At 45.2% G+C, this 27,649-nt stretch overlaps 2 protein-coding genes across 2 annotated transcripts; both read right to left on the bottom strand.

Annotated features, from left to right (window-relative positions):
• Window positions 1–919: 919 nt before the first annotated feature.
• On the bottom strand, window positions 920–8,257 carry LOC116203585. The gene is made up of 5 exons (XM_031535382.1): window positions 7,079–8,257; window positions 5,577–7,025; window positions 5,187–5,486; window positions 4,674–5,102; window positions 920–4,312 (listed from the first exon to the last, which is right to left on the bottom strand). Exons 1-5 carry the CDS (start codon window positions 8,255–8,257, stop codon window positions 989–991), a joined length of 6,681 nt encoding a protein of 2,226 aa, XP_031391242.1. The 3' UTR covers window positions 920–988.
• A 16,600-nt stretch (window positions 8,258–24,857) lies between these two features.
• On the bottom strand, window positions 24,858–26,254 carry LOC116189834. Its single transcript, XM_031519800.1, has one exon. The coding sequence runs from the start codon at window positions 25,692–25,694 to the stop codon at window positions 25,275–25,277; it is 420 nt and encodes a 139-aa protein (XP_031375660.1). The 5' UTR covers window positions 25,695–26,254; the 3' UTR covers window positions 24,858–25,274.
• Window positions 26,255–27,649: the final 1,395 nt, after the last annotated feature.

Below are 27,649 nucleotides of genomic sequence, written 5' to 3' on the forward strand. Positions count from 1 at the left end.
CGTTGTGTGTCTCCTTGAGGTCATCCGCTCGGATTGGGATTTCGCCTTGTCGCATAAGGCAGACATGAGTCCGTCAGGAAGAGACACCTTTCAGGATCCGAATGCTCACACCTGCACACAAGGAATAGCGGCTAACGGTCGTTGTCAGTCACGCAATACCGCTGGAATTACGATGTGCAAAGGAAATCTATGTAGCGATGCTTCGGGGATTTGGACACAGTGGCCATTTGAGGGGCGGCCGTGTCCCCGAATGTGACATGTACTTGACTAAAAGAAAGGCTTTTTTACAAGGAGGGGCATGGCCCGCAGAGTTTTGAGTAAAGGTAAAGGGAGGGATCTTTAGGATCCTCCAAATTAAGGATACGACGATTCGACCCCATTTCGAGGCATGTCTCGAGCCTGGAGAGTCGAAGAGAGTTTGCTTGCGTGAGGACTGCCGAACCACTACTAGCTGTAGCTTCACGCGAAGTGCCGCTGTTCTTTCGTGGTCAAGCCGACAATTGCCCCTAATTTTTGCCTAGGCCGTAGGATGAGTAACGACCTAGCGGGGTATTTTATTTGACTTTTCTCACATGAGTGCTCACCTTTTGCTACGATCGCCCCTGTCCGGGTCTGATCGCACCTCTCGGTTCCTCTAACTTTTGCCTAGACCGCCCTTTGCGGGTTTTCGGCCTAGCGAGAAATTGATTTGCGCTCTCCTTTTGCCACGACTCCCCTTTGCGGGATTTTAAGTCGTGCCCCTCGTTCCCTAACTTTTGCCTAGGCCGCCTCAAGGAGGTTTTCGACCTAGCGGGAAAATTATTATTTTTCTCTCTGAAGTATCCTTAGATGAGAAGAATTGAATGGACAGGACACGTGCGTGATAAGTAGAAAATGTGGTGAGGTGAAATGGCACAGAGCCCAAAGGAAGACAGAGGAAGATAAGGGCCTGGACGGTAGCCTGAAACCTCCGAGAACACAAAGAAACCGCCGGATGACAAAGAGGCCATTAAGGGTAGTACTTCTTAAGGGCATCGGCATTGACCGGGAGTGCGTTTTCGGTCCCGTCCATATCGCTTAGGATAATTGCCCCTCCGGAGAAGACTTCCCTGACGACGAAAGGTCCATCATACTTGTATGCAAACTTGCCCCGAGAGTCAGGTGTGATGTGCAAGACCTTTCGTAGGACGAGATCACCGGGGCGGAATTCGCGGTGGCGAACCCTTGCATTGAACGCTCGAGCCATTCTTTGTTGGTAGCATTGACCGTGGCAGAGCGCTGTTAGCCGTTTCTCGTCAATGAGATTGAGCTGTTCGTAGCGCTGCTTCGCCCATTCTGCTTCTTCGAGCTTGGACTCGGCGAGGACCCTCATGGAGGGAATCTCCACTTCGATTGGGAGGATTGCTTCCATGCCGTAGACTAGGGAGTACGGAGTTGCCCCGGTTGAAGTGCGGATGGACGTTCGATATGCCAAGAGCGCAAAAGGGAGCATCTCGTGCCAATCCTTATAGGTCACCGTCATTTTCTCGATGATCCTCTTGATGTTTTTGTTCGCAGCCTCCACCGCACCGTTCATTTGGGGACGGTATGGTGTGGAATTGCGGTGGTGTATTTTGAATCGCTCACAAAGCTCATCGATGATCCTGTTGTTCAGGTTCTTAGCATTGTCGGTGATGATTGTTTCGGGGACTCCATATCGGGCGATGATGTCGCGCTTAAGGAAACGTGCCACGGCATTTGCGGTGACCGAAGCGAGCGTTATGGCCTCGATCCACTTGGTGAAGTAGTCAATTGCCACCAAAATGAACATGTGTCCATTGGATGCTTTGGGATTGATAGGGCCGATCACGTCAATGCCCCACATTGAAAAGGGCCACGGGGCCGCCATCGGGCGTAGCTCATTGGGGGGTGCTTTGATCTGATCGGCATAGACCTGGCACAAGTGGCAGTGTCTGACGTGTTTGGCGCAGTCGGCCTCCATGGTGGACCAAAAGTAACCTAGGCGCATGAGTTTCTTGGTGAGCATGAGACCGCTCATATGGGGTCCACAACTCCCTTCATGTATCTCTCCCATGAGGCGTTGTGCCTCGTTTTCGTCAACACACCGGAGTAGCGTGGCGTCGAAGGAACGGCGGTAGAGAGTCTCTCCGCTCAGGAAGTAATGCGCTGTGAGTCGCCTAAGTGTTTTCCGGTCCCGACGGTTGGCAAATGTCGGGTATTGGCCAGTTTGCAGAAAATGTTTGATGTCTTCGTACCATGGCTGTTCATCGGTCGCCTCGATTGTGTCGCAGTAAGCCGGGCCTTTGGCAATCTCGATCTCAAGTGGCTCGATGAGGTTTTCTTTTGTGATGCTCACCATTGATGCCAGTGTCGCAAGTGCATCTGCAAACTGATTCTTGATACGTGGCGTGTAGGTGAACGAGATTTTCTCGAAGTTCTCCGCTAACTCCTCGAGATACTCGTGGTATGGTACTAACTTTGCGTCTTTCGTCTTCCATTGCCCTAACGTTTGGAAGATTGTGAGCATTGAATCTCCGAACACTTCTAGCTCCTTCACCTTGAAATCAATCGCTGCTTGCAAGCCAAGGATGCATGCCTCGTATTCGGCCACATTATTGGTGCAGAGAAAATTAACTTTTGCTGCAATCGGGTAATAACGTCCGTCCGGGGATATCAGCACTGCGCCGATACCAGAACCGGTGGAATTCACCGCGCCGTCGAAATACATCTTCCACGCGGTCCCATCCTCCTCCTCATCTACTCGGAGGATCCCTTCGTCTGGAAAGTCGGAGTTGATCGGCGTGTCATCCTCGATGGGAAATTCCGCCAAATGGTCTGCAATTGCTTGCCCCTTGACTGATGTGCGGGGCACATACTCGATGTCGTACTCCGTCAGTTGACAGCGCCACTTTGCAATGTTCCTCATGGAGGATGGGCTACCAAGTAGATATTTCAGGGGATCCGCTTTCGACAGCAAGCGGATAGTGTGATAGAGGGTGTACTGTCGAAGTCTCTGCATGACCCACACCAGTGCGCAGCACATCTTCTCAATCTCCGGGTAATTGGATTCCCCTTCAGTAAACTTCTTGCTCAGATAGTAGATGGCATGTTCTGCGCGTGTGGACTCATCTTCTTGTCCCAGCATGCACCCCAATGATTGCCGGCGCACCGTCAGGTAAAGAATGAGAGGTCGACCTGGCGTGGGCGGGACCAACACCGGCGACTGAACTAAGTATGTCTTAATATCGTCAAAGGCCTTCTGACAATCGTCGTCCCATTCAATTGCTGCATTTTTACGAAGCAGCCGGAAGAGGGGTTGACACTTATCTGATAAGTTCGCGATGAAACGCGCGATGTAGTTCAGTCGTCCTAAGAAGCTCCGTACCTCGCGCACTGTTGATGGCGGAGGTAACTCCCTAATCGCTTTCACCTTGTCAGGATCGACCTCGATGCCTCGTTCGCTGACCACAAATCCTAGCAGTTTTCCGGATTTCGCGCCGAATGTGCACTTGGCCGGGTTGAGCCTAAGCTTGTACTTCTTGAGACGTTCGAAGAGACGCCTCAGATTGACGAGGTGATCCTCTCCCTCCTTGGACTTTGCGATCATGTCGTCGACGTAGACCTCGATCTCCTTATGCATCATGTCGTGGAAGAGCGTAACCATTGCCCGTTGGTAGGTTGCCCCGGCATTTTTGAGCCCGAAGGGCATGACCTTGTAGCAAAACGTGCCCCACATCGTGATGAAAGTCGTTTTGATCTTGTCGTCTTCAGCCATCCGGATTTGGTTATACCCCGAAAAGCCATCCATGAAGGAGAACTGATTGTGGCGCGCGGTGTTGTCGACCAAGACGTCGATGTGAGGCAGAGGGAAGTTGTCTTTAGGACTAGCCTTGTTGAGGTCCCGATAGTCGACGCAAACCCTGACCCTTCCGTCCTTTTTCTCCACGGGCACGATGTTTGCCACCCATTCAGAGTAATTGCAGACTTCTAGGAATCCCGCATTTATCTGCTTGACGACCTCCTCCTTGATGCGGAGGAGAAGGCCGGCTCGCTGCCGCCGTAGGTGTTGCCGTTTGGGCGGGAAGTTCTCTGTATCGAGTGGGAGAGAGTGCTTGACTATCGACGGATCTAAGCCCGGCATGTCGGCGTAGGACCAGGCAAAGACCTCTTGGTACTCCTTCAAGAAATCGATCATCCGAGCTCGTTGTGTTGGATCGAGGCCCGTCCCGATCTTTAGCGTGCGAGGTTCCTCTTCAGTGCCTATGTTGATTTCTTCTGTTGGCTCAACTGAGGTGAGTTGACGGTTCTCGAGGCGGTGCAAACTCTCCTCTATCTCAGGCACTCGACCGTCCTCGTCGAGCCCTTCCCCGAAGTATATGGGTTGGGGCTCTTCGAGGAGTTCTTCGGATGGGTTCGAATCGACGCGTCGAAGATTTGGATTCGAGTGGAGCCTGGAAATTTAAACGAGTCGTCTTAGAAATATTTAAAGTGCTGCGAATGAGTAAGAGAGAAGGAAACGAAGGAGACACGAGAATTCAAAAATGCATGTAGGGATTTCATTGAAGGTGGGAACATTGATGCCATAACAAAAACCCCTCTTCCGTCGTGTGGCTTATGACTTTGCCGACACGCGGGAAACATCGTCTACAAAGATAGCCTTACACATCGGCGATTACAGCCGAGTAGCGCGGGACTGAGGTCCAGTTGTTGAGCTCCTCATTCTCCTGCGCGAGGCGGATGTAGACCCCTGAAGGAGTCTCCTCGGTGACGGCGTATATGCCTGGCAGATCGACAAGCGCGTCGTCTAAATCCGAGGAGGGGCCGTCAAGAGTACCTCCGACGATGTGCTGTGATCCTGAAAAGAAGTGGGAGAGTGGCGGAACTGGGGTGCCCCTGTTGATCTTCCCGTAGTACGCTGCGAGACGGTGGGGGCGCTTGCCTCTACGGGCTTCAATAATCTCGTGGCAGGAAGGGCGAAAACCGAGTCCCCTCCTGTTCTTGTACTCTTCGATCTCGATTGGGCGGTTGATCCCTTGCCCACGTGCTCCGAGTCCGGAACCCGGAATGTAATTATGGCGCAGCAAGATCTTCCCCACCATGCGGTCGGCGCGGGACGGACCGGCCTTTCCGTAGTCTCGGATGACGGAGATGGTGTCGAACGAATGGAAGGGGAGGTTCTGATCGTCCCCAATACTGATATAGGGGACAGCCGTCTCCTTATAAATCGCATAGTCCTCCTCACCTTTGACCGTGATGAGTCGCTCTTCCACGATGAACTTAAGCTTTTGGTGCAAGGTGGAGGGGACTGCGCCCGCAAAATGGATCCATGGCCTCCCGAGCAGCAAGCTGAAGGCATTGGGGATGTCGAGCACCTGAAAAGTGACATTGAATGAACATGGACCTACCTCGATCAGAAGGTCGATCTCTCCGTTCACCTCTCTCCGCGAGCCATCGAAGGCTCGAACCGCTGTCTTGCTTGGACGAATACGATTCAGATCCACATTCATCTGCTTCAGGGTGGAAACAGGGCATACATTGAGAGCCGAACCATTGTCGATCATGACCCGGCCTACCACGAAGTTATTGCACTTACAGACGATGTGCAACGCCCGCGAGTGTGCGTACCCTTCGGAGGGAAGCTCGTCATCCGAGAATGAAATATTGTTGGAGAATATCGAACCAACGGTTTCTTCAATGAGATCTGGAGCCGTCTCCTTGGGGACCTGTGCCGCCGTCAGGACCTTCAGGAGCGCTTCACGATGTGGCTCCGAACTTAAGAGAAGGGCGAGTAGTGAAATGTGGGCCGGAGACTTGCCCATTTGTTCAACAACCTTATACTCGCTTGCCTTGATGATCTTCATAAAAGCCTCGGCTTCCTCTTCGGTCACCTTCTTTTGTGGGATCGGCGTAGCTTCCGGGGCGATTCCTAATGTCGCAGCAGGCGCCTTTCCTTTGTTCGCGACCTCCGGGTTTTCATACACTCGTCCCGAGCGCGTCACGCCCATGACGCTGAATTGACGCTCGAGGTTCCCGACACTCCCTTCGTAGGTCCACGGAACCTTGCTATCTTGATATGGCTCTCGTGCGGGGACATCTATCACGAATGGGGCGGGCGTGGCATCAAACCCCGCGTACCCTATACCGGTTTCCGCAGGCACATATTCGATTACGAACGGGGCGGATGGCTCCTGCCCGGTCTCGTACTCCCCTATGGCGCAAACACTGATCATGTTAATGCTGGGTCCCGAGCTTGACCCGTGATCGGGAAGAGGATTAACTTGCACGTTCGGAGGTTTGACGGCGTTGAACGTGAGTTGTTTGCCATCAATCATAGCTTGGATCTTCTCCCGCAGCTTCCAACAATCGTCGGTGGTGTGACCGGGTGCGCCCTGATGGTACTCGCAGTGCCGACTCTGATCCTGAATGGTGGGGTCGAAATCGGGGTTAGGCGCTACTGATTTAATCCTATTGCCTGCGAGGAGTTGCCGGTATATGTGGGAGAGCGGGGCCGGAAGGGGTGTGAATTGTCTGCGCCGCGGCGCAGTGCTTTGTTGGTCCTGCGGGGCCGGAGCCCGTTGCACCGGCTGAGGAGTTCTCGAAGCCGGAGGCCTGCTTTGTTGGATCGGAGGGGGAATAGGGACGTAATTGTGCGGGGCCGGCAACGGAAAGGAGGCCGGCGGGGCGGAATAATATACTTGTTGCGCTGGGAGTTGCTGCTGATAATGCACCGGAGGTGGGGCATACGCCTGAGTGGTCGGTGGTGCGGGCGTGTAATTGATGGAATACTGTTGGGGGGCTTGGCGCCCTGAGTTAACAGCATTGACGGACGCGTCTTTTCCTCTCCTGTTTCCCGCGGAGGGTGTCCCAGTAGCAACCTTCTTCGAGGACTCTCCCTCTTTCTTCTCGGCCGGTCCTTCTATCTTGCCGAGCTTAACGCCGATATCAAGCTTCTTCCCGGCGTCGATAAGGTTGGAGAACGAAGACGTGTGAGCCAACAGGTGCAAGTAGTAGGCCCCTTTGAGGGTAGAGTGGAATAATTGGATCTGCTGCGCCTCACTGATCGGGGGGACATGTTTCGCCGCCTAGCCCTCCACTTTACTGCGTAGGCCTCGAAGCCCTGATCCTCGGCCATCTCCATTGTACTGAGCTCCAACAGGGTCGGGGGCGTTTCTGCACAGTACTTGTACTGGTCGATGAATTTGCCCGAAAGGTCCGTCCATGTAGGGATATCCGCGGCTTTCAGTGACATGTACCAATCAAGAGCCGCTCCCGCCAAACTGTCCTGGAACGTGTGGATGACGAACTCTTCGTAGTCCCAGTACTGCAGCATCTTTCCCCTGTAGTGACGGAGATGGTGACGGGGGTCGGTAGTGCCATGGTACCTTTGGAATTCAGGCACCTTAATCTTCGGGGGTAGCCGCATACCCGGAAAAAGACTCCAATCGCAATCGCCGGCATCGAGGCGAGGACCACCTGATTGTAAGGCTTTGATGTTCTCTTCCATCTTCTTCAATCTCTGCTCCTGCTCAGTCCCCATTTCCGGGAGAAAGTTTGTCGGTGGAGCTATGGGGACAGCCTGGGTTGGCGTGCCCGGTTCAGGGATGGGAATGTTTAGGGGAGGTAGAGTTGGGTAAGAAAAGCTGATGTGGGGTTGTGGAGCTTGGAATGGGACAGGCTCGGCTGTGTGAGCAGGAGCGTGGGGGCTCTGTGCCGGGAAGACCATCGGCGGAGGAGCCGCGTAAACCGGTGCCGGAACCGGTATGGACATCGGCGGCGGTACTAGAGTAGTCGGGTTCGACGGTGGAAGAGGAATGGCTGCCGGGAGAGTCACCGATGGCGGAGGGACGTTAGCTGGGAGGCCCGCCGGTGCGTGTATCGCAGGCGCTTCAATACCTTCCGGAGCATGGGTCGGCGGGACCCAAGGGTTTGGGTCGACTGTTGGCCCGTACCCCGGAGGCGGAGTAGAGTTCGAGGAGGTGTGGTTTGGAGCTCTGAGTAGGGCCATGAGCTCGGCCATGTCGGCAGCCATCTGATTGACCGTGCCCCTTAATGTGGAGATATCGCCTTCCAGTGCGACGATGCGGGCCGCACCCTCTGTAGAGGTGGACGGTGCTTGGGCTTCCGATGTTGGGACTGGTGGCGGGATTTCTCCCGAGTGTACCGGGGGTGCGCCTGCAGGAGTTAGTGGTGGCAGTGCTTGAGTCATGGACGGTTGATAATAAACCGGCGTCGGTGGAGTGTTCTCCTCGGAGCTAGCAAGCTGATTGTTCTGTGCCATCTTCGATTGCAGACGAGTGAGATAACGGTGTGGCGCCAGTTATGGTTACCTGTATTAACAAGTGTGTAAATATCTACGCAAACGAGTTACGTTCTAAAAATAAAAACGTGTGACATAATAAATAAGGGGATGACGTGCATGAGATGCATGGATTTGAAAACTAATGTTGTCACTCGCATTGATTCAAAAGGTTTCTAAGATACAATGCAATTAAAAACAAGCCCTAAATCGTTCTTCCACCGCGCTCAGGGTGCGAGTGACTGTTGCCGTGGAGAGCACCGATTCAGGTGAGGGCCTGGTGGAGGCGTCTATCCTAAGGGGTGCGTGGACCTCCACGGGCTCTCTTCCTGAACCTCTCCAAGGCGACATTCGCTCGTGCCAGCTCCTGTTCGCGCCTCTGCAGCTCGGCGCGGGCCTGGGCGAGCTCTCTCTGTAATTGTCGTTGATCCACAAGCTGCTCGTCTTTCTCTGCGACTTCCCGACGAAGGTGATCTCTCTCGGTCCTGAGGTTAGCAAGCTCCGCTTGGATGGCCACGTTCGGGGTGAGAGACGCTCCCGTTGGTCCGTTATCTTCAGCTCGTGGAGAGTCGGCGAGATCCTCGTGTGCTGTAGGACCCCACCGATAGAAACGGAGGACATATTCCTCGGTAGTCTGGAAATCCTGTTCTTCAAGGGTTGGATGCTCGGGGAAATACGGACGCTCGATGACCACGGTTCGCCACGCATCCAAAACCCGTTCGATGTCTCTTTGGCGATCCACGGATGTCTGATCCTCCCGCCAAGTGTGTTCGAATTTAGCTCGTGCCGTGTCCTCGGGGACTGTCTGCAGGCTGCCAAACTGCCTCATCACTCGTGCCGGAAAATATGTGGTGGACCCCGCATGACTCACGAGTGGTACTCCGTTAAAATCAGGGCACCTAAGGGCTGCGGGTCCGGGTGGCATCCACGCGGCTCGCCACTTAAAGCCCCTAGGTGGTATTTCGCGAAAAATCTTGATCCACTCAGAAACCTTGCGTTCTTCCACACGTATCAAAGGTAATAACTGCGAAATGATCGACCCCGAGCGACTGAAAAACAGGACTGGCCTCACGAGACCGAAGGGGTTTGCATGACTTTGAAGCCACATTTGTAAGAGGATTGGGGACCCTCTCAACCTACGATCAGCTGTTCGTGTGATGCGGTCGAGGGACCGGATAATCTCGGCCACTAGGCCTACCTCATACTCGCGGCCTCCGACCACTTGGAGGACGACGCTAGCTAAAGTTGCATCTATACGATCAGCTGCGCGAGGGAATAAAAGAGTCCCAAAAATCAAAAGTAAAACTGCATGACACAAATTCTTTTGGAAAAGATCCCCTCGGACCACGCGTGATTGTGAATCGATAAAACGGAGTAGTTTCGCAGTTATTTTCTCTGTACCGCCGGAATATGCGAGTTCGGCCTGCAGCGAAGACCTTTGCACCCCGAGTAGGCGCGAAACTAGAAATGGTCGAGTAGTATGGAAATTAGGCTCCATAATTCCGTGAGTGACTGTGGTCCGGCCAATGAGGGTCCTATACTCCTCAATAGTAGGCGCGAGCTCGGTGCCCTGGATGTTGAAGACGGCGTGTGCTGGATCCCAAAACGTTACAGCAGCTCCGAGAAAATTCCAGTCTACCCGACGAGCGGACAACAGAGGTACATCTCCGACGAAGGTGGTGATGTAGTCCTGATCAACTCGGCGCAGGCTTATCCATATGCGGTTGATTTCGTCCAGTGGTGGTGTGATCCTGTCGAGGCGCGGAAAGGAGGCCGGGCGCGACATCCCTTACCAAGATGAAAGGAAAATCGACTTAGGACTCATCAATGCGAGTGACACCCTAATTTTGAAAATTATATGATGTATGCATGCGGAAATGTAAATGCCCACGGCTTAATTGAATTACAAGGTGTATGTACATGTCTCTCGAAATTGGAAAAGACTCAAATGGCGCGCAGGCCGACTCAATGGACTGTCGTTGAAGCCGAGTTGGAGGATGGCATGAAGCTCCTGCAGAATGCATGGTTTTAGTGCTACAGGGACCGTGCTACGTAAGGATGGGGGCTCTCGACTCAAGGGTGTTAATTCCTTGAAACCGAGCGGGATTCTTTTCAAGGCCTAAACGGCAGTCGAACTGCGCGCCGTACCCCTACTTCGAACCCCTATCTAACCTATGCTCCTATTACCGGTCGTGGGACGCGACCCATAGGTACCTAGAAGCTAGTATGATATGCAATGCATGTGCGGGAAATAAAAGTGCGTTAAGTAAATAAGCGGGAAATGCGGAAAGCGGTAAATAAACAAGCAAACAAAGCAAGCGGGAACGAGCCCGAACCCTCTAAGTCTCCCCAGTGGAGTCGCCAAGCTGTGCGAACCCGAATTTCATCTCGTCGGGGCACGCGTGCGCGCGCCTATGCAACGCGGCTTGGGAGTGTCCACCTTCCTGGGGATGCGCGACGGACGCACGTGAGAAGGAGTCGCCACTTGCCATTTTACGACCCGAAAGGTCGAGGGCCAGCAAGTTACCCGGGTCTAGGGGTACGGGGTACACCTAATTGCTAAGGCATATGGTCTGCGAAACTCGAGGTTCCGAATTCGGGGGTTCTGTTACATGCGAGCCTATATCTCGCATGCTCTATCGGTACTCTAGCTTGTCTAAGCTTGCCATTTTAATTTAATTACCGCTCAATTAAGTTCCGCTCATCTTACGCGTTTTGACACCGTAAATTCGAAGGAACACTCCGACCGTCCACTCTCCGACCGGGATTCTTACATGAATAAATGTACAACATAAATCCTTACATTGTCCTATCAAATAAATAAAATACAAATTACGACAACTGAATCCCGGTCGAATCGCGTTCGGTTATTATTCCACTCGTGCTCACCGTGTGGTTTGAAAAGACCAAATTGAAATTAATATGCGCGCTCAGTGTTAGGGGAATTGGACCCCGTGATCTACGGTGGGGCGTTGGATCCCCTATGGGTCGCATCCTAAGGGATCGAGCTCGATCCGCATAACAAAACAAGTGCAAGAATGTAACAAAACGGGCATAAATAAGCAAACAACGGGATTTTGTTATTGCCGAATTTATGTGAATTAACCGATTATTAACCGAGGTATCTTGGCATACAAATCCTACCCTAAAACAAACAAAGTAGGTACAAGGTGTGAATCGATCAAGGATCGCCTCGGGAAGGTATTTCGCATTTGGCATTATTTTATGAGGACCTGACGTACGTGACGTCTGTTGTCAAGCCTTGTGTTTGTGGGTTATTTTTAGGGTTGTTCTATGTTGTGACACTACGGTTGTTACAGGTTATTACCAAACATTGATTCCGCCTGTACATCCTAAAACCTAGTGCCTATCCCACTATTGCCCATTTTGTCTTAGCCGAGTACACAATTAATTCGGTATTTGTATTTTGAGCTAATCCACCCGAACTAACTACCCGAGACTATGCTAGAGTAATAAAAAAACTCATCGGTCGGATAGAGCGGGCTGTGCAGATGAAGCTGCGCTTAGACAGGTAGCCCATCCCTACCCTAATACCGTAGTGTTTCTATTATTCTAACCCTAGGGGTGTCGCTAAGTTGCAAATAGACGATTTTGCCCTTGAGGTGAAAATATTTTCAGAAAAGAGAGATCATGCGGCGCGGGCCGCCTCGGCCTGCGACCGGCGCTAACCGATCCCCTGGACCCTCCAAGGTTGTCAAGAACCCCAGAAAACCAAAAGATCGGTTAATCTATCCGGAAGTGATCTAAGAAGAACTTCCACATCCCGACCTGAGTTTCCTGAAATCAGGTGAGGCCTCGAGTCAAGACGCGCAAGTCCTTCCTGGACATCCATGTCACATCGAACTACGTGTCTCGAGTTTTATAAAATTTGCAAGTTTTGAGAAGGGCACCAACGCACGTTTGCAACCTATCGACGCGTGTTACCGGTTTATTACCAATTCGTACAAAATTATTAGGGCCAAGTGAATTAATTAATCGTGTGAACGTTCAATTACCCCGTTAGTGGAATTATTGATTAAATTAATTAATGTTTTGCTAGATGCTCTAAATATTCGAGTTTCGGACCGTCGAGCCGATCATTGATGGACCGTCCGATGCGAATCCTAATTCCCGATCGCCTTAGGATTTAAAAGTTAATTTTAGGTCGAGTTTGCATGATTAACCCAATTCATGTGAGGTTTCGATTTAAACGATAAAGCATTTTAAACACCGATCAAGAGCATATCACCACATCAAGCACGGCGAACGTACAAATTTACATAACCGGTGCCGCCATGATCATGATAAACACATACAAACATACACGCAAACACGATATCAACGAAATCGATAAAACGGCACCGATTCATGGAAAGCGAAAAATCATGCAAAGCACACACGTTGTCATGCCGTATACATATAATTACAAGAATGAAATATTTAAACATGGCACACACGCTGTCGGTCGGTGATCCAAGTAGGAAAGGGCTGGATGTCTTTGGAAAATGTTCAGGACTGATTTGAAAATTCCGAAAAGTTAAAGGACTGGTCTGCAAATTCCGAAAAGCTCAGGGACTGATGTGAAAATTCGAAAAGTTCAGGGACTAATGTGAAAATTCAGAAAAATTCAGGGACTGATTTGAAAATTGTAAAAAGTTTAGGGACTGATTTAAAAATTCCGAAAGGTTCAGGACTGATCTGGAGATTCCGAAAAGTTCAGGGACTGATTTAAAATTTTCGAAAGGTTCAGGGACTGATTTGAAGATATTAAAATGACCGGGACTTGAACCGAAATAATTCAAAATTCAGGGCTGATCTGAAAAAGGCGAAAATGACCCCGGGACTAAATTGAAACAACTTGAAAAGTTCCTTGGAGTGCTTGAAAAATTCGAAAAATTCCAGGACTGAATGGGAAATGGTACAAATGACTGGGACTTGGCTGAAAGGAATTTTAAAATTTGGGACAGATCTAGAAAAATAAAAATGCGTCCTCTGGACTGAAATGAGACAAAATGAAAAGTTCGTAAAATCGAGTTCGCAACAAATCCGATCACCCACGACCCAATAACGCTCATTTCACATCATATTCGTCCAAGCAAGCATTAATATTCAGAATCGGAGCCCTAAACATGCCGCTAAGTCGGAGATTTACCTAGTTCGGGAAGTTGAGGGGTGATTCTGTAAATAAAAAAAATTAAAAAAATTAAGAATTCGCCGGGGAGTTGGGCTGCTGAGGGAGAATTGGCCGGACTGGGCCCTTGAGATTTGGACTGGGCCGATTGGGTTGTTGGGTGCTGGACTGGGCCGTCGGTGGGTCGGGCCGTGCCGAACGGGATTGTTGCTGGGCCGGGCTGGACGGCTACCGCTGGGTCGGACCGAATGGCTGGGCTGCTGGGCGGTTGGGCGGCTACCTGTGCTGGCCCGGAGAGGAGGAGCCGACGATTAGCAAAAATAATGAAACGAAGGAGAAGAAGGGAGGCGGTTCGGGGCGGCTCGGGTGGCAGCTCGGGTGAGCTGAGGGCCGAACGGGGAGCTGAGGGAGCCGAGGTGAGGGAAAGCCGGAGAATGTGCGGAGGGAGGCGTGAGAACCGAGATCCGAATTGCGGGGGTTCGAGATCGGGAGCTGCGAGCGTCCGGACCGAACGGGCTCCGGGTTTCCGCGAAAAATCGAGCTGCGGGCCATGAGCTATGGGAGACCGCGTGTGAGTTGAGGGATTTTTTTCGTGAACTCCCGGCCGAACTGTGAACTGCCGAGAGAGAGAGAGAGAGAGAGAGAGCGAGCCGAGGTACGGGTTTTAAACGAGAGAGACACAGAGAGAGAAAGAGAGAGAGAGAGAGAGAGAGAGAGAGCGAGCGAGCCGAGTCGAGCTGTGGGGAGGGGTCGTTCGCTGAGGGGCGACCGAGCTGCGGGATCCCGAGCCGGGCGAGGAGAGGGAGCCGGTTTGGTAGTTTCCGTGCGAGCCGGAGTTAACGTGTGCAGAGGAAAACGTTGGAGTGTGCAGAGGAATTGGCGTGTGGCAGGCCTCTGACGCCGCGCGGTCACGGGCTCGGGTTCGTCGCCGTCCAGGAGCGGAAGGAGAAAGGAAAAGAAAGAAAAAAGAACAGAAAGAGGAAAGAAAGGAAAAGAGAAAAAGGAAGAAGAAGAAAAGGGGAAGAAATGATGAAGGAGAAGCAGCGGTCAGAAGTCACTGAGTTCTTACCGGCTCTGACTTTTTTTTTTTTTTTTTCGAATTTCGAAATTGACGCGCGTACAAATTGAAAATTCCGTCTTCTCGATCGGACTTCGGAAAATAATTCGAGACCGCCATCACGCTCCGAAAAATTTGATGATCGATATTATGCGATGAAAATATTTTCAATCTCGAATTTTGTCTCGAATTTTAAAAATTGACGTCGATGTACGCGAAATTCAAAAACGTCCCCAAATAGTATTATTTTTGAAAAATTATAAAATTGGTGTTAAATCAAGAAAATATCATTTTCAAAAAGTCGTGAATACTCAAGTAGTTAATTGGAAATACTTCCCTCACGGGTGGCAAAAACGACGATTCTGCCCCTCTGAAGCCGGTGGACCAAAATTGGGTGCTGACACTTGCCAAAATTAAATGCTCATATATTATTAGTTTTGGTGATCCTGAATCCGTTAAAATCATATATTTGAATAGTCAAGATGGATCATTTCCAACTACGTCGACCTCTATAGGAGGTCACTGTCAAGGTCTACTGTCTTCAAACTTCTCTTTCACAATTTCGCATTTCAAATAATTCGGTTTATAATTGACCTCTTTATTGTAGATAGTGGCAATGGCATGGTAGATTTTCACAATTTTTGCGCTTTACTAAAATTTACATGATCTTGTATCGTTAAAATGTTGAGAAAAGTGGTAAAAAATGATCACATGATTAATGGAGCCCCATATTATCAAGAATTTTTTAACCACAGACTCCTTTTTTTTTCTTTTGCCCCTTTTGTGACAATTGAAATGTCGTGTTAAATTTTTAATTGAAACAAAACGTTAGGACGATTACCTAATTACCCAGAAAAATTCCATACCAAGATTAAGGATCATTGATTTATTAGGAATCAATCAAGAACCAACTGTATTTTATTGAAAAAATTTCAACAACTTTTATCATTTTGGACAGTTTTATGACTTTTCGTATATTACACTATTTAAAATAAATTTTTTTGTGACTGCAACAGTATTCACATCACGAAAAGTTTATTTAAGTATGTATAGGTGATTATGAGTTGTACCGTATAGAGACAGTGGAATATCAGAACATCAGAAGTACTGCAACGTATTCTTCGCTTTGCTCATATCTTTCTTCCTTGGACCATCCCTAAAATGACTTTCTTTTTTTTTTTTTATAGTTATCCCTAAACTGACTTCATATACTATCTCAGTGTTGATGATTCCAAAATTTTCATTTTTCCCTACCAAAAATTACTAATGAATCATCAGCAACTAGAAAACAAAGATCACCAATGTTTACCAAAAAAGAAAAAGGTCAAGAGGGAAAAAAAAGATTTAGTAAAAAAAAAAAGCAACTGCCGATATGTACGATAATGGCCCCTCTTTTTTTAATGAATGATGTACGATAACGGCTAGAGATAGCAGTGGGTCAACTCAATTAGTAATAAAATGTGATCAAGCAGGGTCCAATCCCAGGTAGCTAAGGCCAGTTGAACCACCATTCAATTGTTAACGCCCATAAAAAATAAAAAATAAAAATAAAATAAAAAATAAAAAAATAAAAACTTCACTTGTTTACAACAAGTCGGCTCAGCAGAATGGTTAATCTCTCATAGCAAATTATACAATTCGTCTTCACCAAAAAAAAAATTCTTCCTTTTTTTTTTTTTACTTGGAAGGTAATTCTACACAATTCTTCGGTTACACTGTAGCTTGTACTTGTATATCATCGAATCAACTTTTTGTTGTATTGATCACATTTTAGAAGACTTGATTAATTTAATGGATAGCAGGTATGAAAACAGTTTTTTTTTTCTAATAAAAGGTCCATGAGTATAATTGAACAAAATGTAAATCTTAATAGTTAATAAATAGATACATATAGTTCAACTTCGTGTCGAACATGTGATCTCGACATTGTCAGGCAAGGATGAGCGCTACTGCGCTGCACTCGATTTGATACGAAAGCAGTTCTTTATTTTTTGGATGAATGCGCAGCTTTATTACTTATTGCAAATTAAGTACAAGAATAGGGAAAAACACCCAAAATTACATCTTTAAGTCTAAAACCATCAGAAAAAGGATAGCTAGAAAGATCTAAGAGTAAAATTCGGGAGAGAAACAATCTTGAAAACGATTCTTTAGAAGGTCCTCAGTAGGAATTTGATTTGATAGTCACGCAAAAATTATTCATTCTCGAACTCATTTAAGAAGGGTTGAGATTGTAATTTAATCTGTTCGCATGTGCAAGCATATGAACACTTTAATTTTAAGATTAGGTAGCCTTCAATTAGTTTCTTTCTTTTTTCGGTGAATAAGATAATTTCTTACTCTTCTACTGTTCTACACTTTTCATGTTTACCTTTTTCCTATTATATTTTTCTCGATCCAACTTTGGCATATCAGAGACTGAATTGTACCTTAACCTATGTAACTTCTCTGTGATATCTAAAGTCAAACCATCTACCCGCCCGTTAATGTAAATTGGTTTAAATGATTCAACGTTATTCTTCTTAAATAAAATTTCGAATTTGAATTTTATGAATGAAAAAGAAAGTCAACATTTACCCTTCAATAAGCCGACTTGACTTTAAACTAGATTTGTTGACGTCCATTAGACTTCCAAATATTAAAGTGCACACTAAAAAAAAAAGTCAAAGCCTCTACCACGATTATATGGGCAGTGAATCAAATCTTCATAAGAAAAAAAAATTATTGAATTTAATAAGTAGCCTATCAATAAGTCAATTTTTATCAGAAAACGCCAGGTTCAATGTTGTTTTACCATTTAGGTTCACATGATTTAGCTAGCGTGACTGTACAAATTCATCAAATTTATTTCCATATTCATCGAATTCATGAATAAACATCCAGACACATCAAACTATACAGTTATCCGAGTGAAAAATACAAGTATAACAATCAAAAGAGGAGCGTCCATAACACCTATGCATGCGTAACAACTGCAGATTTTGTAACACAGAAATGATTGTTCCTCCGATTCGGCATATTCCGAATGTCTAAAAAAATGCCCCTGCTTTTAGTGGCAATTTACATGCATGCCGCATAGAGTGATTCGGCTGTGCCGAATTCGGAGGAAATAGAACTTCTCTCTGTAATATTACCTACCATATTATAATTATAACTTTTATTTAACATGCAGCAAGAAAGTCTTCCCTGTTAATTTATATATTATTAGTTCCATAACATCTTGTCCATCCCCAAAAAGAAAGAGAAGAAAAAAATGACGGGGCTCATACAATTATAATACACAACGAAGCTTTCAGCTTAATAATTAGCAGAAAATTTGGCGAAAAAAAAGGTACAGTCCAACAACGCATGCTTTCATATATCAATCAAGAGATATAAGATTCGATTTTTGTGGTGAGACTATATATGTCTCTTTATTAGTTATTAATATTTTTATTTCATTGTATAATTAAATCCATAGTCCTACCTTGTAATATTAATAAAAAAAATAAGCATAAATTTTTGGGGGAAAAAAGAGTACTTATTTCTTAGAGATTACATGTATTAGGTCCATTTGTTAAGCCCCTATTTTTTTTCTCTATATGCACCATGATTTCCGAAAGTTTAACAAGTTCCGACTAATTTAACTCGAGTCCAGTCGATTTATCAAAGGACAAGGTTTTCCCTTTATTAGATTTTTTTTCCTTTCACAAGACTCAAATTCTAAATCTTATTTTTTGAAAAATAATTGTCAAGCCGTTTGAACCAATTTATAATAATATTATGCCCCTTTACTATTGGGGCTTTTTCTTTTTTCCCTCAAAAGGTAACATAGGGCTAATTGGCTTGTTTGTTTATGGAATATAATTTACTCCACTTAACTCCACTTAATACACTTTATTTTTTCTTCAATTCAATTACACAATCATTACTTTTTTATATTTTCTTCATTATAATAATAAATTCTCTCACATACTTTTTCTTAACTGTCATTACAATTAATTTTTTAATACTAAATTATCTCAACTATTCATTGTTTTTCCCACAATTCAACAACACAATCATCACTTTTTTATCTTATTTTTCAATTTAATAACAAATTCTTGCGCATACTTTTTCTAACCATTATTACAATCTCACTTAAATATATATATATATTTGAAGTGGAGTGAAGTTAAACTCCACTCCATTACCAAACACCACTGTATAATCGCTTTGATTTTTGTGCTAGACTAGTAGCAGTGGAGGATAGGATTGAATGAAATGGAAAAATTGTTGTTCCTTTTCTTTTAAAAATGGAAATTGTTTTTCCCAAGTAATTATGTCTAGTGCTTATATAGATAATTATTTTCCCCCAGTTTTCTGCCACGGGTTCTAATAATTATTTCCAAACGAGGCCTAAGCTTCCCTCAAAAGACATCCATCTTGTTGGGATCGATCCTTGGTGTGGATTGATTTGTAAGAATCGGAATGGATCTAACTCACAATAATCTCAACGAAACAATTGAAATGAGATAAAGGGATAGAAGCTTGCACACTAGTATACGTGGTCCGGGCCGGCAGTGTGCCCACCGTACGTCCACGGGCAAAGGAGGCTTTGCGGGTTATTCTTTTACTATGGGCGATGAAGCCGTGGAGTACATAGTGTTTTTCCACCCCAGTTACAATGTTTTCTCTCTATATGATATATGCTTTACTTTCACCCCTTATGTAATCTTGTACAAGAAGAAAATAATCAGGAAAAATAAATCCCATACATGAAAGAAATCAACTGAGCAAAGAAATAAAAAAAACTAGCCAAATCTAATTTTGATATCAATTGAGGTGAAGTCTTTTGAGGTGAGGTTTGAACTTCAGGTTCGCTCTCACATTGATCCGAAGTAAAGATGTCTACCTTCCTTTGGTTAGAACTAGCTCTGGAGGAGCTTCGAGGCATTTTCATTTCCTATAGGAAGACACAGACAACTCCTTCCTCGAGTAAAGCATCACGAATTCATCAAATGTAACATCTCTACTATTAATAATTTTCTTAGTTTCAGGACAATATAATCTATAACCTTTGACACAAGGTTGATAACTAAGAAAAATACATTTTTTCGCTCTAGGTTCTAGCTTTCTTTGATTGACATGAGCATATGCAGGACAACCAGATACTCTTAAATGTGAATAATCAGGAGGATTACCTATCCATAATTCTTCAGGAGTTTTCAACTCAATTGACCAATGAGGAGACCGGTTCACTAAATATCAAGCCAGATTGACTGCTTCAACCCAAAATTCCTTCCCAAGTCCTGCATTTGAAAGCATGTACCGAGCTTGTTCTAGTAGAATCCTGTTCATCGCTCTGCTACTCCATTCTGTTGCGGGGGTTTTCCTACAATTCGATGTCGAACGATGCCTTCCTTCTAGCAAAACTTGTTAAACTCTGATCGGCAAAACTCAAGGCCATTATCATTATGGAGCCTCTTTACCTTTTTCTTAGCCTACTTGTCAATGAGAGTTTTCCACTGCTTAAAGATATCAAACGCGTTAGATTTATTTTTCAGAAAATAAACCCAACCCTTTTCGAAATTATTGTCAATCAAAGTAAGAAGGTATTTGCAGCCTCCTTTCGAAGTAACTTGTGCAAGACCCCATAAGTCTGAATGGATGTAATCAAGAGTCCCCTTCGTTCGATGTACTGCATTAGTGAAACTGACCCTCTTATGCTTCCTGAATATGTAGTGCTCGCAGAAATCGAGTTTCCTGAGACTTGGTGCTGGTAAAAGGCCTCGGGTGCTTAAGATAGACATGCCCTTTTTCACTCATGTGTCCCAAGCGCATATGCCATAGCCTTATTGAGTTGGATTCTGACATAGATGAGGATACTGCTGCTAAGCCCATCACTGTTGAGCCTTGAAGAACGTATAAACTACCGATCTTTCTTCCTTTCATTAAAACAAGAGCACCACGGGAAATTTTTATACTATTAGACTCGATGATAATTTTGCAGCCATTCGAGTCAAGAATACCGAGTGACACGAGATTCTTCTTCAAATCAGGCACATGCCTGACATTTGTTAAGATTTTGATGATGCCATCATGCATCTTGATCCGGACCATACCAGTGCCAACAATCTTATAGGCAGCGTTATTACCCATAAAAGCAACTCTACCTTCAAAGGATTTGTATGTGGAGAAATAGTCCAGGGCGAGACACATATGATACGAGCAACCGGAATCGAGAATCTACTCATCCTTGCACTTGGGCTTCCCGTCCTCAGTCACCAATAGCGCATCTTCGTCCTTCTCCTTGGCTACAACAGCATCAGTTATATCGGCCTTTTATTTTCCCTTCTTGTTGTCATGATTGGTCTTTTTCTTGTTCTACAATTTCCAACATTCGTCAACAAGATGGCTCTTTTTCTTGCAGTATTTGCTAGACTTGCCTCCGCTCCTCAACTTTAATCTAGACCTGTTGTTACTGGAATTTCTGTTCCTCTTGCAACTAACCTTGAAGCCTGATCATTTGATTTATTGCTAAATCCCAATTCATTATCCAGTTGTTCTTTACTCAGCAAATTAGCCTTAACATCCTCAAAGGTGAGATCTTCTCTACCATATATCATGGTTTCCCTGAAAGTCTTGTGAGAAAGAGGTAACGAACATAATAATAACAGAGCTTGATCTTCATCATCTATTTTACATCAACATTCTTCAAATCGTTAATAAGGCTAATGAATTCGCTGATATGAGACTTGATTGACATAGGCCATACGGAACGTGTATAGCCGTTGTTTCAAGACTAGCCGATTGGCCAGTGATTTTGTAATACATAAAGTCCCTAACTTTGCCCATAAATAGGCTGTTTTTTTCTCTGAGAGAACCTCTTACAGAATGTCATTGGTGAGACACAACTGGATCGTTGATAGCGCCTTTTTATCCAATTCCTCCCAGTCGCTTACGGACATGGACTCAGGCTTTATGCCCGACAACACCTTCTTAAAACCATTCTACACCAAGATGGCAAGCATTCGAACTTGCCACAAGCTGAAATTCGAGTTGCCATCAAACTTCTCAATGCGAAGAAAACCCTATCGATGATGGCTCTGATACTAGTTTGTTGGGATCGATTGTTGGTTTGGATTGATTTGTAAGGATCGAAAGGGATCTAACTCACAATAATCTTGACGAAACAATTAAAAAGAGATAAGGGTAGAGAAGTTTGCACACTCGTGAACGTGGTTCGAGCCGGTAATGTGTCAACCGTAAGTGCACGTGCAAAGGAGGCTTTGCATGTTCTTCTTTAACTATGGCCGATGAAGCCGTGGAGTACAGAGTGTTTTCCCGAAACCCCAATTGCAATGTTCTCTCTCTAGATTATCTCCTTTACTCTCACCCCTTATGTAATCTTTTATAAGAAGAAAAGAATCGGGGAAAATAAATCCCACATAGGAAAGAAATCAATTAATCAAGGAAATAAAAAAACTAGCCAAATCTGATTATGATATGCTAGAACTCGCTCATAAATTCTCCTGCTTTCTATAGTCAATTGTGTGGGCTACCACAGTCGACTGTCTGTGGCTTCTATCTTTAGCTTATTGAAACTGCAGTTGGTTGTCTACAATATTGCAGTCGACTATCCACAATCTAGGTCTTTTCCATTGTCTTCAAGTCTTAGGGTGAGAATTCGAGCCACACTCAACATATCTCGTCGGAGATTTCTAACATGACCCGCGTCAGATGACACGGGGTCATCATAGCCGTCCGCCGTGGGGCCCATGCGTAGAGGATGGCAGTGATGCTGTGTGTCACTTGATATTAGAAGTACCGCTATCTTATAGTTAAAACCAGGATAATGAATAACCGTTTGACAGGTAATAATGAAATAATCACCTACGTGCAGAGTTGCCCATCGGGGTAAAAAAAATGTGGGTTGATTTTCCATTTAGGTGGTCCATCAGTGCATGTATCTCTTAAATAAAGTCTCACTTTTCAATCTTGTGAATGAAGAATATCTACAATTGAAAGAACTTTACCCCCATGAGCCAACTCGACTCAAAACTAAATTAGTCAGGGCCCATTAAATTTGCGAAGAGCAAGTGGTACGCACTAAAATGTTAACCGAAATAATTGGCCAACATGAAAAACCAAAAGCAAATAAGAGCTGGACTGGATGAAGGTTTGCTAAGACAATTGCATAAAAGGTTCAATATTTTTTATAAATGAAAACTTCATTTCAGAGTTAATCACTTATTATAGGAAAAAGCATATGATTTCAAATCTTTGTAAATATGAGTCTCGTGGGCCATTTTGCTAAAATTTGCTTTCCTTTCACCCGGTATATTTCAAATACGCATATGAGAAAGGTTGAGGTGGCTCACCATCGATCACCTCGACCTCTATAGAGGTCACCATTGAGATCAATTTCTTCTACTGGCCTTTGCCATAAATCTGATTGCTAAGTTATGAGTCATGCGGCCTTTCTCTTTGTCGCATCTAGCGATTACTTTTAAGAATTTAGTACTCATAATTTTCACAGTACTTTAAAATTTATCCGTTGCAATGTCAGGGGAAAATGGTAAAAGTTAACTAAGAATTAACTAGGTCCAACATTTAAAATTGTTTATATGTGTTCTTTAAATTATTGGAATTTTTCAAGCAACTATATCTATATTAATACTCGAGTTAACTAATTAATTAATAGCTCATAGAAAGGGAAATTCGGGCAAGACAATTATTCTACTAAACAGGGATTATTCAGTTGCCTAGCCAACTATTTAACAAGAGCAATGCTATTTTGTCCGATTCGCATCTGCTCTCTCACGTGGCATTTCTGTAAATTCAAGAAGAACAAGTGACAGTTTCATGGACAGAGACAGATCGGAGGATCTTCCTCCGAAAGTGTTCAGAGGAAAATAATTACTGACTTAATAAACATCGAAAGGGTTGCATGTTGATCCAGCAGCCCAGAACGGTCGGGAATCGGGATCCGTCCGGCTATATATATAGGACTCGATAAATTCCCCTACTAAACACATAGAAATCTAAACTATTCATGATTAGTTCCTTTTTCTACTGATATCTCCCATTCACTAGAAGGGATTCAAAGAGAGTCGAACCCTAGCTAGGAAGGTACGTTCTGTAGTCCCCAGACGGCCTCCTGTTTGTCTCATTTTGAACACTGATGGTTCCTTTCCGGGCAAGTCGGGTTATATCATCTGATGTGTTTAGTAGGGGAATTTATCGAGTCCTTTTTCTACTGATATCTCCCATTCATCAGAAGGGATTCAAAGAGAGTCGAACCCTAGCTAGGAAGGTACGTTCTATAGTCCCCAGACGACCTCCTGTTCGTCTCATTTTGAACACTGATGGTTCCTTTCCCGACAATCCGTGTTATATCATCTGAACTGAAATATCGACGTATGAGTCCTGTGAGATCCAAAAGGTCATATCACCTGCATTTTGTCCTTCCCTTCTAGTATGGATTTAAACCTCTGCACGCGTTTTGACAATAAGAAAAGCACTCAAGCAGCTGGTTTGCTGCGAAGATATAGAGATTTCTTCGTAGATATTCATCTTCCATCCCTCCATATGGCTCAAGTTCGATACCAACATGCTCACAAAGAATCAAACGGTCTATTTCATTGGTTATGGTTAGCCGCATCGAAAGTACACAGCGTTTTGGATTTTGTTGCGTGAATATAACACTAACACCTGCCTAGGACATTAGACGAACGAATGCTTTCTCCTCTACTCGACTCTAAACTTTCTTCCCTTATCGCATCTTTATTGTTTTTGGGATGTTTTGAACAATGGTCTGCAGTTGGTAAGACCCTCTTCTAATGAGTATCTACATTCTACATGTGATGTTATCAAAAAGAAAAATCGAAATCTATTTATACTGAAAATTAAATTTTTTTTTTTTTGGGTTCAACTTTCAGGTCTCCCGAGACACTAATCAACGAGTCAGAAATTCATCGTATTCAACATCAGTGAGATTAGCCTAATTCTAGCCTAACGTGTCATAGTAGAGACCATTTAAGATTTTCTCGTCAATGTGACCATCGAATTGAGTGCCCCCAGCACCGATGTTCGGTTTCTATAGCTATAATTGACAGAAAAATTTCCAGTTTTCCGCCTCTGACATAGAAAATGTCCATTTATTTCTCATGCCTGGAAGACTAACCCGCATGATGCCCAACTTTTTAGTAGCACATGACATGATCCCTACAAACAGAAAATCTTCTAACCAGTTCTACTCGCTATCAATCCCTCCAAAACAACCCAATCCAGAGGTCCTGCCCGTCCCGGCCCTGCATGCCGGTCGACTGACTTCGGATATGTGCTGACAAGAAACTTGGGTTTCTTACAAAATCAGGGACAAGCGCAAATAATTAAATGTGATCAAAATTAAGGGGCCATGACCAGTCAAATGCAAACACAAGCTCTAGTACCACATTAATTCCCCAACCATCGTGGCAAACCAACTGCGCTCGCGTGTTCCATGCCCTTAAACCTTTCATCACATATGAAACACGAAGATGTTGAAGATTTAACACATTATCAGTATCAAAATAAAACTCCTAACATGCGACGATCATCAGAGAGGGAAGCCCCCCCAATATATTTACCCTCAACTCTTAAAAAAACTATTACAAAAAAACTAAAGAGGGCAAACTGATACAAACACAACATAGAGAGAGAGAGTGGGTCCCATTGAGAGCTACAACTAATTTGGTCCCGGCCAAAGACTGAAACGCACCACCTCGAGTGTGAGGATCATCTGCTCCGCGGCACTGGAAGGGTTGGGACGAGGGGCAATTAGATTCTGACACGTAGCAAGGCATTTATCACAGCTGAATCCACCGTGCGAGTTGCGTGGGGTTAACAATCCCCGGGATGTGGGCCCCCTCCGTCTTCAAGATACTCGCCACCTCAGCGTAGCTCCCGTGGTCCTTCCTCCCGCTCGGCTCCGCCTCCGGCTTCGTCCTCTTCGCCTCTGCCAGCCCGGGCCCCACCTGGACCGCCTCTGCCCGGGCGGGGTCGAGCCTCTGCCCGAGCAGCGTCCCCCTCGTCAGGAACTCGTAGGCCATGTAGCCGGCCAGGAGCCGGTTGTCCTGGGGCGGCTTGGCCGCTGCTTGAGCAGGCGCCGGAGGATGAGCCGACGGCTTCGCTGCGGTGATGGCTTCGGGACAGGCAAGCAGAGATTCTCTCTCCTTGCGCTTCCTGGAAGCGACAGGTGTCAAGATCCTACGGGGCTGGAAACTCATCTCCTGGAACGATTACCGCCACGTGGCAGAGCGGGGGAGGGGCAAAAAGGAGAAAGCACTTCAGGAGCAGGGGTAAAGTAGTAAATTGAGTGGACCGGATATCCGGGGTAAAACTGTCAAATCGGCCTCATCTGAAGAGGCGGAAAACGTCCAGAATGGGGGGTTTCACGAGAAAAAGGAAAAAATAATATAAAAATATTAATTCATTTAAGAAAAATAATAATTTTTTTGAAATATATATATATATATATTGGAAGGGAAAAGTTACTAATGTAATAAAGCCGGAAAATAAATTTGGAACGGACAGGAAATTGAAAAGAAAAGCGACGGGAAGGGGTTAGTTAAAGAGCGGAGACGTGACGAGCAATCAGATCCAGAAATCAGTGGCCGGTGGCCGGAGACGGCGGCGGATCTAGATGTACGGGCGGCCGAGGGAGGGGGGCCACGGACGGAAGGGACACCGTAGGACAGAGAACGGGGAACAGATAGGGAGAGGGAGGAAGGGAGAAAGAGAGGACAGAAGAACGGAGGGACGGAGGGAGAAATGAGAAGAAAGTGACGAAAAGAAGCGGTTCATGTATATATAGGGTTTGTTGTTCTGGGAGTGCCCCTCGTGTTTGGGATTAATTACCGGGAACGCCATTGAGAAAATGTGGTTTGACGTGCTTGCCCTCAGGGGCAGTTTCGGAAATTGAGTGTCCTCTCTTTTTCCTCCGCTTTCTCCCTCGATTCCTTGTTCCGTTCGTCATTTTCCACAACCATAGATCGGATTCATCTTTTAATTTAGAAGAAATTATCGCGTGGACCGTGATCGCGAGTAGCGGGAGTAAGACCATAGAAGATAAGGTCTCATCAGGCTGATCGTTTATGCGAAGTAACGAACGCATGTCTGTGATATACGATACGGTAGAAATGACGCATTGATATTTTCCTGCTGAATTTTGCAAATCTTAATTTTGAAATCACATGATGATATTATGGAGATCTTGAAACAACATGCTAGCTTATCTAGAGGGACCCTTATACAAGGGGGAGAAAAAAACTGAGAAAAGATGGGAGTTGGGCAAAAAAAAATCAAATTAATTTGCTTGGAAATTCCTCACATTTTCCTTTGTTCAATTTTCTTTTCCAAAATTGCATTCATATATGCCTACACTATCTGTAATTCATCAATTATGCTTTAATCTTCAGGGTTAGTTCTATAGTATCACTATTTACAACATGCAATGGCCGAGATCGATTCTGATTGCTGACCAATTAAATTGGTCCGACGACTAGGAGCGTATGCAATAACTAATCGGAGCTATCGTGCAAGCTTTCTTATCCTTTTCTTAGGGTATATAATTTCCTGCAAATCAATTTGGAGTTTGGCAAGGGACCTAATTGTTCGATATGATATAAGATTAGATAAAAATTAAAATCACTACCACCTAATACTGTCATTTCATTGAAAAAACCAACGCGTCAAATCAAATTAAATGATCCAAATGAGAAAGTAATGTAATTAAGGTAAACAAACATAATGATTACTAAAGAAATCATAAGCATTCCCTCAAATTAACTTCCATATAAACATGTCTCAGTAGATTTACATAGTAATTACTGAAATAACAATACTAATTTCACATTGTGGGTAGAGAACCAAATTAATTTGGAAGTTCAACAAGTGAAGTCTTTGTTGTTGTAGTTTTTTTTTTCTCCCCCTGGATAAGTCTGCATTTCTTCTACCTTCCGCATCAACTTCACTAAGGCAGCCAATTTGTTCAACAAAACTTGTTATTCAGTGTACAACATTAATCGTTAAAAAATGTTCTCAGAGTGCATATTCTCGGTATTTTTCTTCGGTAGATACATCTTCGTTGTTCCAATTAAAAACGTCCTGATTTTTACTCTTATTTTTGGCAATATTCATAAATAATCCCGACGCTCCTCTTGACATTTCATTCGGAAGACAG

Source organism: Punica granatum, chromosome 1, assembly GCF_007655135.1.
Source record: "Punica granatum isolate Tunisia-2019 chromosome 1, ASM765513v2, whole genome shotgun sequence".
Lineage (NCBI taxonomy): Eukaryota > Viridiplantae > Streptophyta > Magnoliopsida > Myrtales > Lythraceae > Punica > Punica granatum.

Bases quoted from the DNA above. Each gene is read 5' to 3' on its own strand.
- LOC116203585 (XM_031535382.1), bottom strand. From the start codon at position 8,257: ATGGCACAGAACAATCAGCTTGCTAGCTCCGAGGAGAACACTCCACCG. The intron at 7,026-7,078 runs GTAAAGTGGAGG...AGTGAGGCGCAG, and splicing joins AGGGCTTCGAGGCCTACGCA to CAGATCCAATTATTCCACTC. The intron at 5,487-5,576 runs GTCTGTAAGTGC...ACCCTGAAGCAG, and splicing joins ACTCGCGGGCGTTGCACATC to ATGAATGTGGATCTGAATCG.
- LOC116189834 (XM_031519800.1), bottom strand. From the start codon at position 25,694: ATGAGTTTCCAGCCCCGTAGGATCTTGACACCTGTCGCTTCCAGGAAG.